This window comes from Protobothrops mucrosquamatus, unplaced genomic scaffold (genome assembly GCF_001527695.2).
Source record: "Protobothrops mucrosquamatus isolate PMUCROS unplaced genomic scaffold, P.Mucros_1.0 scaffold7, whole genome shotgun sequence".
In the NCBI taxonomy this organism is placed as follows: Eukaryota; Metazoa; Chordata; class Lepidosauria; order Squamata; family Viperidae; genus Protobothrops; species Protobothrops mucrosquamatus.
This window is the reverse complement of record NW_015386394.1, coordinates 1,432,942-1,446,678: the sequence shown is the minus strand read 5'-3', so window position 1 is coordinate 1,446,678 and position 13,737 is coordinate 1,432,942. Positions and strand designations below refer to the sequence as shown.

The 13,737-nt window shown below is 40.6% G+C and overlaps 1 protein-coding gene across 2 annotated transcripts in view; it reads right to left on the bottom strand.

Annotated features, from left to right (window-relative positions):
- Positions 1-5,111: 5,111 nt before the first annotated feature.
- Positions 5,112-13,737, bottom strand: part of LOC107282428 (very long-chain acyl-CoA synthetase) — a 45,199-nt gene continuing 36,573 nt past the window's right edge. For both annotated transcript variants that reach the window (XM_015810206.1, XM_029282984.1), the window contains 3 exons: positions 11,509-11,606; positions 7,718-7,848; positions 5,112-5,432 (listed from right to left, as the gene is read on the bottom strand). In XM_015810206.1, coding sequence (XP_015665692.1) covers positions 5,256-5,432; positions 7,718-7,848; positions 11,509-11,606 — 406 coding nt within the window. In that variant the 3' untranslated portion in view covers positions 5,112-5,255. The remainder of the gene's footprint in view (positions 5,433-7,717; positions 7,849-11,508; positions 11,607-13,737) is intronic.

The window sequence follows — 13,737 nt, the reverse complement described above, 5'->3', positions numbered from 1 at the left end:
TGGAAGGAGGGGAGATCCGGAATCACCCGGATCTCTGGGGGGAGTTCATTCCAAAGGGTGGGGGCTCCCACCGAGAAGGCCCTCCCCCTGGGGGTCGCCAGCCGGCACTGTCTGGCTGACGGCACCCTGAGGAGACCCTCTCTGTGGGAGCGTATCGGCCGGTGGGAGGTAATCTAGGTACGTGGTGGTCAACCTTAGCACATGTGCCAGACCGGGCACGCAGAGCCCTATCTGTTGGCATGCGCGCCAGAGGGATGTTCCCCTCCCCCTCTCCTTGTGCGCCTGACTAGTGGGAACTGGAGTTGGCAGGGAAACCAAATCCAGCAGCGCTCTCACAGGAACAGCTGCAAGAGCTGGGCGGGGAGAGGGAACCCTTAAAAAGGAGCAGGTTTTGGGGGGAGTGTAGCGAGAGAGAGAGAGAGAGCAAGCGAGCAGACGGCATTTGGAAGCAACGGTGCAATGAATGAGCAGCAGCAGTTTGGAGAAAGGGCGAGTGAGCGAAGCAGCATGAGTTTGCCCTTTGGAGAAGGCCTGTGGGGGAAAGAGGATACATGAGGTTGCACTTTTGAGAAGGCAGGTGTCCATTTGCGCTTTGCAGAAGGCTCGTGGGGAGCAGGGGGAGGAGGACACCTGTGGTTGCGCTTTGGAAAAGGCAGGTGGGACGTGACATCCGTTTGTGCTTTGAAGAAGGCTCACAGAGGGGCAGGGGAAGGATGACATGTGTGGTTGTGCTTTGGAGAAGGCAGATGAGACATGGCGTCCGTTTGTGCTTTGCAGAAGGCTCGTGGGGGCGGGGGAGGAGGACATGTGTGGTTGCGCTTTGTAGAAAGGGAGAGAGAGAGAGGAAGGAAGGAGGGAAAGGGGAAGGAAGGAGATGGGAATGGGAAAGGGATGCAGGCAAGGAAGGAGGGGAGGGGGAAGGAAGGAAGGAAGGAAAGAAGGGAGATGGGAATGAGAAGGAGGGAGGCACATGACCCTGGGGATGCTGCAATGGTCATAAGTGAAAAATGGTCATAAGCCACTTTATTCAGCGCCTTTGTAATTTCGAACAGTCACTAAGTGAACTGTTGTAAGTGGAGGACTACTGTACTTTATCACTTTTTTCCTTTTTGGGGGGTTATCATCAAGTTTTTGACACCTTGCTAGGCAATTGGAAAAGCCCTGAGTCTTCTTGCAGGTATGTAGAATGGCGTGGGACCCACAGGTTTAGCAAAGTGAAGAGAGGAAGTTGGTTACAGCTTATTAGGAAAGATAAAACAGACAACCAAGAATGCTTTACTGACCATTCTTCGTCCAGATTTTATATCAGTTGCATCTGCTAATACAGGCGTTCTGCTTCAGATTTCTGTTATTTTCAGCATCTGGTAAAATGAATGAGTACTTTTCCAACAACCTGTAAAACCCAAGACACTGTGCTTTCATTGTTTAATTCCCCCCTCCTAGATTGTTGATTCAAGGAATATCCATTTCTTTAGTGTTAACTAACAGTGTTAGTTATTTAGGGATAGATTTGTATTGGTTGCTTCATTTTTTTTTTAATTTTGTGCTTTTGTAGACTCCAAGTCTTGTACACCAAAAATGACTACAGCAAAGAAAGCAAAACAGATAGTGGAAGTTCATTCCAAGAGGCCTGGACAGAGTCATTTGGAGTGATTGAGCGCAGTGGGAAAGCTTGTGTTCTATGCAACGAAAGTGCTGTGTGTTGCACATCAAGTGTCAGGCGGCACTTTGACATCAACCACAAAAATGTTGCCCAAATTGGTGATACTGAAAGAAAAGAGTTTCTTAAAGGGAAATTGAGGAACTATCATTCCCAGCACCTTAGTTTTTCCAACTATCTTTCTAGAACAAATCATCTGACAGCTGCCAATTTTAAAATTTCACTGTGCATAGCAAAACATGGTAAGTCCTTCTCTGATGGGGATATTATCAAAATGGCCATGTTGTTTGGCAGTGACTCTCTTTTTCATGATTTCCCAAACAAGGATAAAATTATTCAGTGCCTCTCTGAGATACCACTTAGCAGATATACTGTTAAAGATCGAGTCCAGTGCATGGCAAGTGATGTTAGTCAGCAGCTCACCACTGACTTACAAAAGGTAGCCTGTTACTCCGTGTGCTTGGACGAAAGCACAAATATAAAAAATCATGGAAGGCTAGCAGTAATTTTGCTTTATGCTGTTGGTGACATCATGAGAGAAGAGCTGATGAAACTGATGTTTTTGCCTGAAAGAACACAAAGTGTAGATATCTACAATGCTGTGAAGGAGGCTTTTTTGTCACAAGACATAAGGCCAGAAAAAGTAGTTTCAATTACTAGTGATGGAGCACCTTCTATGGTGGGGGCAACATCTGGTTTCATACAGTTGTTTGTTAAAGAAACAAAACATCAAGTCATTCAGTTCCATTATATTATACATCAGGAAGCTTTTTGTCGCAGGGAAAGCAACAAAAAAAAATTGACGATGTCCTCAAAGATGTCACAAAAATAGTGAATTACATCATGGCTTGTGCTCTGAATTGTCGACAGTTTCAAGCATTTCTTGAGAAGGTTCAGGCACAATATAATTGTTTATTTATGTACAATAATGTCCGGTAGCTGAGCAGAGGATGAGTCCTGGAGAGATTTGTAGCCTGGTTGGATGAAATTAGGCTGTTTATGAACGAAAAAGGGCAAGAATATACACAGCTCACTGATATGACCTGGCTTACCAACCTCATGTTTTTTACAGATTTTACACTACACTTCAATGTACTGAACAAACAATTACAAGGTATAGGGAAAACAGCAGAAAGGATGTTTTGTGATATCAAAACATATGAGATAAAATTGCAGGTTTTTTTAAAGAGACCTTGAAAGTGGGCAGCTGAAATATTTTCCAAATCTAAAAATGCATTTAGAAAATTCTACATTTGCAGACAGTCCTACAAGCCATCAGGAAATCTACAAGGAATTTTCTAGCATTGTAGCAACTGCAAAGGTGAATTTTAGTAACAGATTTTTAGAGTTCCATAAGATGGAGACAACCCTGTGTTTTCTTATTTCTCCAGTGTTGGGAGGAATTCCCCCATTCAGGCTCTTCCAGCTGGGATTCTCCCAAGCAGCGCAGAGGAGAACAAATAGAACATGAAGCCAGCTACTGGAAAGAGAGGTTCAATCAGGTTCAATCAAACAGCCCACCTCCTCATGCTCTTCCTCCTGTCCAAGGCTTTCATTGTCATGAGCATTTCTGTTGAGGATTGGCGGGGGAGGGGCTGTTTGGTTTTTATTCCCCTCCCATCTGCTGGGTGGTTGCAGCAGGTTTTGGTCTCTTCTGTCATGCTTTCAGATTACCCACGAAGCACGTTTGTTTTCAGGGGGGGATCCCCACTCTGGTTGCTAAGCTTGCTTAAACCCTCTTCCTCCACCTCCTCTTACTCACCGGAGCCCTCCTTTGTCTGCAACCAGCCCCTGCCCTGGCCCCTACCTCACCTTGCCTTGCCCCCTCCCTTACCTCACCTCACCCTGAAGGATGAGCCTCCTGCCCATTGCCCCACCCAAACCCCCCTGGATCTCCCCCAACCCTGCCCGGCCCCCACAGGCATTCCTCCCCAGGAGCAACATCGAGGTGGCCATGCCCACCCTGGCCATGCCCATCCAGTCTGCCATGCCCATCATAGCCATGCCCAGCCAGTGGGCCACGCCCACCCAGCACCCGGTGATACATAAGTGGGTTTTGGCTTGCAGTTTGGGCACCCGATCTCTAAAAGGAATCCCATCACTGCATTAGAGTATCTCATATAGGCTTAAGCTACCTGTGATGACCCAGGACCCCGCACAGAGGCAAAGCAGTCAGCTGGCAAGTCCTTTAATAACTGCCAATGTTCCCCAAAAGCTGCAGTCTGTGAGGAGAGACTCAGAAATGCAGTCTGCGGTCGTAAAACAGGAAACCAGCCAGTCCGTTATTCAAGATGTCCAGGTTAAACAAAGACAAGAGCACAATTCACAATTGTCCCAAGATACCATGTTTGTTCCCAGCAAATGCCCCACCCCACAGCGGCTCCTTAAATCTTAATCCACAGGTGTGCCTTGTGGAGTGAGGCGGGCCGCTCTCCTCCCGAGCAATTGAGCCTGCCTACGTTGTTCTCTCCTCCTCTCTGCTCTCCTTGCTCTAGGATCAGGTGGGGGGGCTTGCTCCTTGCCTTAATTCTGCCTCCCCTGTTCCAAACCTGAAGGGCCCTGGCCTGCTCTTCCCCACAGTCCTCTGAAGCCGCAGGGCCTCAACAGGGTCCTGCTCCAGCTCCATGTCTCCTCGAATTCAGGCTAGGACGAAGGCATGACACTATCTGTATGAGATACTTCTACCTAAGAATGCTCCAGAGTTTAATTCAGTTTGAACTTCAGATTTAACTTGAATCAGATTTCATCTGATTTATACTTCTCAGATGAATGAGCAGAAAAGAATGAAAGCACACTTCAGTTGTGCTTTGAATATCATGTTTCTCTGATTGTTGCAATATAGTTCTCACTTTAAAAAAACAGTCTAAAGTATTTGTGGAAGTGGATGTTATGATCATGTTTGATAGGGTGAAGATTATAATATCCCCCTTTTTTCTCCTCAAGGTGGGATACAAAAACTTTGATGAAGATCCTCCCATTTTTTTACCCATTCAATTAGAGGTCTATGTGGTAGAGTAAGCTGAGAAAAAGTGGCCGAAATCATCCAGTGAGCATCAAGATCAAATGGTAATTTGAATCCAGGCCTCTCTTATCCAAGATGGATTGCTAGATTACACTGATATTAAAATATATTTTAAAATAATAATATACAAAGGTGTATTTGAGAGGATCTGAGTTTAGAAATGAATTCTTTTGGAAAAAAATGTTAGACATGTGCACGAACATGTATTGGTATGAATTTTAACAATATATTGATGCTTTGAGACTCCTTTGATATAGTTTCTCCTACATTGGACACAAAGCAAGATATGGAATGGTACTGGAGGAAAAAGAGTTAACCTTCCCCAATACTTTCTCGAGAATAAGCTTCATTCCAAAACAAATGTATCCTGTGGCAAGAGAAAGTAGCAACATTTTATTATTTCAAAAAAAATTCCCAATTAGTATATTAAACAGACATCTCAAGAACACACAAATTAAGAAGCAATAATATTCTGGCCATAAATCTTTCCTTCTTGAGCAAAATCAAAACATGAATGGCTGCACTTTCAAAGCTGTTCAGGAAACACTGCTATGCTCCTCTTTAAACCTTCTTTCAGAGTTTTCTTTTCTTTTCTAAAATGGAGCAGTAGATCTCCTCAGTCATGGGTATGTAGTTCTTTTCTGAGTCATCCAGGAAGAAGAAGGGATCGTTGATGTTGGCAGGATTGAATCCATCCTTCACCAACTGACCTTTGCGCTGCTTGAAAGTTCCTGTGATCTCTAGCTTCTCCTGCAGGAAGTATAAGGCAACAGTGAGAATAGAGTCAGGAATTAACCCTTCACTATTGCCCTGCCTGAGTAACAAAGCCAGTGAATGGTGCTTCCCCTACTGCCCTAGTGTGAGACAAATTAAGGAAACTGATGGATTCCCACCAAATGTTATTTGCCCATGGGGAAATCCATTGCATCACTTTCTTAATGTGTAGTGAGGCATGAATGAGCAAGTACTGGGGATCTTTAGAACAGCTGGTTTCACCACCTATTAGGTTGCCCATCTAACTGGTCACAGATATGGAGATGATCCTGCCTGTAAGTCAGGTTGTCTTTAAAAATTACTTAATACAGTAAACCCACATCTCAAAACAGCATGGCTATGTGGGAAGTCAGCCCCCCAGAGAAGGAAATATTAAAAGGGCAGAAAAATATACTTTCTCAAAGGATCTTAAAGAAGCAGAAAAGTATGCCCAGTTTCCCTTGATAGCCCCAGGTCTAGAAGCCAGCTCTGTACAAATCCAGATGTAAACCATCAGGAAGGTTGAAGCTAGGAGATTAAGAAGACAAAGACACCTAAAATCTGCATACCTCACCCAAACTCTAAGAGTCATTAGTCCCAGCACCAGGGAAGCAGGATATGATCTTTGGGACATAATAGGATTAACCTATCACCATCAGAATACCAGAAAAGCACACTCAGACTCAGGTCAAAGTTCATGCCACAGGAACAGGAAGCAACTCCAAACAAAAGGCTCCAGAAAGTATAAAAACCCACTCCCCACATGTGCTCAGCCCATTTTTCTCTCCTCTTTCCTGCCAGAACCATCTTTCTGTCTGGCTCTTCAATAAACTGCACCCTTCTTTCTAAAGCAGTTGCCATGTTGTTTATCCCCAGCTTGGACTGAACCCCAATGAAGACTTTTCTTCCAGCAGCTGATAGGACATTAGCATAGTATCCCCTGAGATAAGCAAAATGCCTTAGGAGTAGGAAAATAGTGATGTCCCCATAACTAGAAAATCAGTAAAGAATGCAACACACAAAGTCCTTCTCAGCATTAACTGTGCGAAACCTGTAATGTATTGGCTAATGTCAGATTGAGCAATGCAGTTGGCTCTCTTCCCTCTTTGAATGGAGTTTGGGCAGCACAGCATTAGATGCCTCTCACAAAAGTGTTAGACTTATTTTCAAATGTGGTATTAGTGATCTGTTGAAAAAACACCAACTCTGAACTCTGTACTCTCTTTCAGCCAAGGCCAGAATGGCCATGGAGGGCAATGCTCAGAAGGGGAGAAGCTATACCCATAACAACCTAAGGTGGCCCATAGAAGCTGGCAGATCTCAGTCTCTATGTGTCCTCAACCATTTTGTCAATGTTAGATCCTACGTGTCATAAACTAAAGAGTAACTAGGGCATTTTCATACTGGATTGCAGAAACATGAGGATGAATTCCATGTTTTCTTGCCACATTTGAGCTACAGCAGGCCAAGGCAGGTAATCTGAGCACAGAGAAATACTTATCTTTGATTATATCAGGAGTGCAAAATATGCAACTTTGTTTTTCCTTATCTTCTTACTCTTTGTCCAGTTTTTCTATCTGCTGTTTGCTCTTACTGTGTTTAGCAGGGCTTCCTCTTGCCTTCTTCAGTCTTCATTATGGGATACTGCCTTCCTTAACCTTCTCTATCCCCTCCCTGTATCTCCTCTGGCATCCCTTTGTGGTGCCTTCCGTGCCCCTTCCATCTCCTCCACTCCCCACAACCATCATCACATTGTCTTTTTCAACCTTTACCCAAGGCTTTTCCCATCTTCAGCTTCACCTCTGCCCAATGTTTCCCTCCTGCTTTCTCCAACCTCTCTAATTCATAACAGCCAGTCCTGTTCCTCTGTGCAGAAATATTGAATATGAGTATATAAAACTTTTCCCCTCCTTTTCAGATTTCAGATGAATTTATATACACTCTTTATTTTCATTATTCCCATTTTTTGTTCCTAGTTATACTTTTTAAAATCATCAATGTACTTCTACTCTTTAATAAAATGTAAGCGTTTTTAAAGCAAAACAATTGCATGCAAATACAAACTCAGTTGACAGCTTTCTTTCCTGGCAATGTAATTTACTCTAGTTATTTTATTGATCAAATCAAGCCTACTTTTTACTTCTTTTCTGTTTATATTCTGATTGGCAGCAGCATTTCTATTTCTATTATAATTTGTGATGCTGAAGTCTGGGGCTTTGAGTTATTTTTTCTAATGATTTCTTAGGCTGTGGAAGCAAGAGCCTAAATCAGGCGTTTCTCACCTGGATACGGATGAAGCGGGGTATGGCGTAGCTGGGCAGATAATCCTTGGTATGTATGAACAACTTCTTTCCATCAAAGGGGCACCCATCCTTCAGCCGCATGGCTGCCATCCCAATCTTTCCTTCATGCCCTGGAATAAAGCAGAATAATTGACAGTAAAGCTACATGTTTTCTGCAAAAAAGGAGTAAAACTGCTGGTTGCTGGTGCTAAGCAAAGCAGCTTTCATTCATTATTTACAATCTCACCAAAACGGCCTTATGCTCCTCACTTTATTTTGTGTCTCCATAAATTATCCTACTACTTCCCATATCACAAAATATCCATTTTTTAAAAAGTAACTAAAAAATAGTTACAGATAAGGGAAAATGCTGCAATTCTACTTGCAGTGCAAGGTAAATCTGCAAGATGGCACTAATTGAAAGAAAATATGGGACTCCTTACTCAATTCTATCTAACTTAGATTTTTCTACCCTCAGGCTACCCTACAGAAGTCAGATAGCTGATAGATTGCAGGTTGTCTTGGTTTATATTTTAATAAGAAAAAAAGACAATAATTAATTAATTAATTAATTAATAATGATTAAGTTTGATAATTTCATAATTAGTATATTAATTAATGATATATTTATTTGATCTTCCCTTCTCCCATTTATATTCTTCTTCTTCAACCTTAAACAAAATATAATTCTTAATATTTTCAATATATAAATGATTAGATATAGGCATTTTTTATATTTATACGGATGATAATAATCTCTATGTATGACATTTTTTCCAGCTTATATTATTCTTATAACCATCATCTCATTAGTTCACCATGCATCCTATTTTCATAATTTTTGTTTACACTTAATTTCCCTTATATTCAATCCAATTCTTATCAGTCATAATTTCTTCATATGTTAGTCATCTAACTGTCCAAATTTTCCCATTTAAATACATCATCCCAATATTTTATGTCATGCATTATAAAAATACTATACTTTTTATCTATCTTATAATATTTAGGTACAACATCCTTTTTAATCAGTTTATATTTCACTTATATTAATAAAAGTTACATCAACCTACTATTTTTACATTTCATATACAGTATTATAGGACATACTATATTACTTAAATCTCTTATCCCTCTTGTTATTGGGCCCCTTTATGTTCAAAATTCTCTATTATTTTAGCCATATTCAAACAAGTGTTTGTTCATGTAATAGTTCATCTGGTAAGGTGAGTCAAATCTCTTGTATCTATTTCTGATCTTCTTCTTTTGCTGAGTAGTTTTCCAAGTTGATGTGATCCGCTTACCCGGCGGTTCCTGTGTTTTTGCAAATGTTGTTGGGAATACAAAAGATGAAGTAAGTAAGATAAATACTTTCTGTCTCCCAAACTTTGATGTTTCTCCTGGAAGTTCTATAGTCCATTCCATTTTTCTTGTTGTATCAGAATCTTGTATATTTTTTCCTGTTTGTGTTAAATTGTAATTCTTTTCATTTGTTATTTCATCAATTTGGTAATATTCTTCTAATTTGTGGTCTGTTATCTGAGTTATTTGTTCATTCGTTGTTATTTCCTGGGTGTTTTTTAACTGTAGATTTAAATTAGAAATATGCTTATTTAAATCATCAAAGTTGTTTCAGATTTCCTCCTGGTTTATGTCTATTGTCATTTGTATTTGTCCTAACATTACATATATTTTCTCCTGGAAAGTATTTATCTTGCCTTGAAGTATTGCTTCTGGAGGCCCTTGATTTTCCAGGCTAAGTCCTTCAGGAGATAATATTGAATGTGGCGTCCTGTCATTTTTTCAAACGTATGTGATATCCATGTGGTCTCCCCCCTTCAAATAATCTTTCATCAATGTTTTAATTCAAGAATTTATCAATCAATCAAAATTACAGTTCAGTGTGTTAGGCCACTTTAAATCCTTCCAGTAGATTCTCCTCTAAAAGATTAGCCAAAGGCCAAAGTTTTTCTTTTCCATAAACAGTTCTTAGATTTAAACAACAGTCCAAGTGTTGTTGTTTTTTTTCCTTTCAGACACTTTTAATCTTATAGCTGGCTCTTCCTTTGTTCCCAGCTGTCTTCAAGGTTATTTGCAATTCAAAGGAACAGCTTTTTCTTTGTTTCTGGGCATTCTGCCAATTTCCAAGTTCTTATTGTTAGTATTCTATGCTCAGATTCTCCACTAGATGTCAGCAGTTATTTCTTTTTTCAATTTTTTTTTTTCAATCAAAAAGTTATTTTTGTTATATATTTTTATAATTCCATCAAAACTCTTTAGGGTATAATCTTGACAGTTTTTTAGTTCATAAATTTGTCTAGACTGAAGTATTTTAAATTGAATTTTAATCTACCTCTTTCCTCCTTAATATTAATTTGCCACTTCCGTCTATAAGGGAATGGGGATATAGTCCTCTCCCTTCACTTCCAGCAGTTTTCTTGCTTTGGGGCTCTTTCTCAAGGATTCAATTAGTAAATAGAAGAAAGAAGATCAATACTCTCACCAATTCCAAGCATGCTGTTCACTGATGTTCAGGTTCGTGCTCTTGGACTTCGCCTGCAAGTAGCTTTGGCTAGACGCTGATCTCACGCTAGCCTTTCTCCTGTCGGGTTCTGAGGGCTTTCCCCAGATCAAATGAAGCCACCGCCATTGCTTTTTTATCAATGGGGCACCCCTCCTTCATGGTCGCCTCTTCAGGGTGACTTTGGATCCATCTAGGGTCTCCCTGGCAGGACGAAACTACAGGTGCAAAACTGGAAGTCCTGCAGGTGGCTACTCTTGAAGACCACATGGAAGCTATAATTGATCCAAACTACACTCCTTGGTCTCATAGGTCCTGGAGCATGCCCCTCTTGCCAGATCTGGTGCATTGAGTAAAAGTAGTGAGAGAGAAAGGTTCTCTCAAATAACCTGGTCCTGTTTCATGTAGTGCTTGACTTTGCACCTTGAACTGAACCCACCTTGAACTGAACAAATGGGCAACCAATGTAGCTTGCAGATCAAAGGTGTAATGCGCACTGATCAGGGATTGCACATAACTGCCCGTGCAGCCACATTTTTCACTAGCTGAACCTTTTAGATACTTTTCATATAAAGCATGTTACGGTAATTCAAAACAAAGATGATTTTCTGAAGCTGCTGCATGACCAGCCTTCCTTAAAAAAGGAAGATTGGAGATTGGATAAAAATTGTCCAGAACAATTAGGTCTAACGATGCCTTTTTGAGGAAGGGTTGAACCATCACCTCTTTAAGGGAAGGAGAGACCACTCCTTATCTCAAGAAAAAAACATACATCTAACACCCCACCATATATCACATTATGGGAAAGTTTAGCCAACTCGGATGGACATGGATCTAATATAAGGTTCAGCTCACAGTCATGAGGACCCTGTCAATTCCTCAGGTACAACAGGATCAAACTGCCCTCACATTACTGGGCACAAGCCCTACTTGGCCTAGGACCTAATTATTGAGCCTCCTTGAAGGCATACTCCTGGTCCTTCCTTTAAATATTGTCACCTTATGGGCCCTTAGAAGTGTGCCTTTTCTGTTGCAGTTCCTGCCCTATGGAACACCCTCTTCCTAGAAGTCCAAATGGCTCCCACCCTGAGGTTGAGGAGGCATACAAATTAATAAGGTTAGGGTTAAGGTGAATTTATGATTCAGGATATTGCACAATCCCCCTAAATGGGTAAATCCAGTAACCAGATTAAGCATCTTCTGCAAATAAGATTTCTAAACGTGCATTGGAAACGGTGTGTAGAAATTTATATAGGTGTTTCAAACTCACCTGGCACTGGTACTCCATATACATTGACTTCCTCAGTGATATCCAAACTTGCCAATGTCATCTCAACCTCAGTAGTGGCCACGTTCTCCCCTTTCCAGCTGCCAAAACAGGAGGGCTTTATTTCTTACACAGCTTGATAGAACGTATTAATAATGTATTAGTTAGCATTTCAATATTCCTGTAGATGGCTTCACTCACAAGATCTCTTTCTGGCTTTAGGATCAGGGGAAAATATTTCCTAACTTATAGTAAGTACTAAGATAAACTCAAGAGGATGAGCCTGCTAGCAAAAATACAGAGAAAACCACACAATAGAGGAAGTTATTTACTATGGTTGCTCAGCCATACAAATGTTTGTGTGAATAAATGTCCATGGCTGACAGAAGGTCAAAAGAAAATGAGAGTGATAATTATTTTATTAAACATGTTCACAGAACAAACCATTCATTAATTATAATATAAGCATGGCTTAGGTCCACATGGAGCAGCGCAGCCAAGGACATGGCAGCCAGGCAGTGTAGACAAGACTCTGCCCTCCAGACTTGGTGCTATATATAGGGGGTGGTAGGTTTTTTGTTTTTTTTTTAAACACATTTTATTGGTTTTTTAACTTTTACAACGAGGTGCTCTAGAAACACCATGGTGATGGGGTAAACAATCACCCAAAAAAAAGTCATATATATTATATCCGAAATTTTTTGCCCATCTAATCATTGTGTCTTTAACAACCTCTTCCATTTTATATTTCAATAGGTATTTGTATATATTGCTAATTAATTTTATTTCTGTTCCATGTATAATTTTATCCAATTCTTGCAGCTCTTTTTGTAAAAGTATATTAAAAAACAGGAGACATATAAATCTGACTTAAACACATTTACAGGTGGTTAGTTAGAGAGACGGATAGAGAACAAGGTTAAGAACAAAACTTTTCAAATTTCCCTGATCATTTACTAATTCCTTGTATCTAATTATCTTATTTATATCCAGTAGGTTTGGGTGTTTCAGAGCTTCTGTTGGGGATAACCATGAGCTATTTAAAATCTTAAAAGACGATGCAGTAAAAGTGCTACACCAATTTGCCAGCAAATTTGGAAAACTCAACAGTGGGCACAGGATTGGAAACGGTCAGTTTACATTCCAATTCCAAAGAAAGGCAATGCCAAAGAATGTTCAAACTATCGCACCATTGCACTCATTTCACATGCAAGTAAATTATGCTTAAAATCCTGCAAGCTAGACTCCAGCAGTATGTGGATCAAGAACTTCCAGAAGAACTTCCAGTATGTGGATCAAGAACTTCCAGGATTTCGAAGAGGCAGAGGAACTAGAGATCAAATTGCCAACATACTGGATCATGGAGAAAGCTAGGGAGTTCCAGAAAAACATCTACTTCTGCTTCATTGACTATGCTAAGAGATGGGAGTACCAGACCATCTTATTTGTCTCTTGAGAAACCTATATGTGGGTCAAGAAGCAACAGTGAGAACTGGACATGGAACCAGTGATTGGTTCAAATTGAGTCCGGCAAGGCTGTATTCTGTCACCCTGCCTATTTAACTTATATGCAGAGCACATCATGAGAAAGGTAGGGCTAGATGAATCAAAAGTTGGAATTAAGATTGCTGGGAGAAATCAACAACCTAAGATATGCAGATGATACCACTCTAATGGCAGAAAATGAAGAGGAACTAAAGAGTCTCTTGATGCAGGTGAAGAAGGAGAGTGCAAAAGTTAGCTTGAAACTCAACATTAAGAAAACCAAGATCATGGCATACAGCCCTCTCAATTCCTGGCAAATAGATGGGGAACATATAGAGGTAATTACAGATTTTATCTTCCTGGGCTCCAAGATTACCGCAGATGGGGACTGCAGCAAAGAAATTAAAAGATGCTTGCTCCTGGGGAGGAAAGCTATGGCAAATCTAGACAGCATGCTAAAAAGTAGAGACATCACCCTGCCAACAAAAGTACATATAGTCAAGGCCATGGTTTTCCCAGTTGCAATATTTATTTATTTATTTATTTATTTATTGTTTATATTTATATCCCGCCCTTCTCCTTGCGGACTCAGGGCGGCTAACAACCAGATAAAAATGCAAATCCCAAAACTACAGATTAAAACATAATTAAAAACAAATATTAATAATTGGTCTAGTTAATTTAAAATTACTTTAAAACCCCCATTAAAAATTTTCCCCTAGGCCAGTCCTGCAAGCTGGAATAACC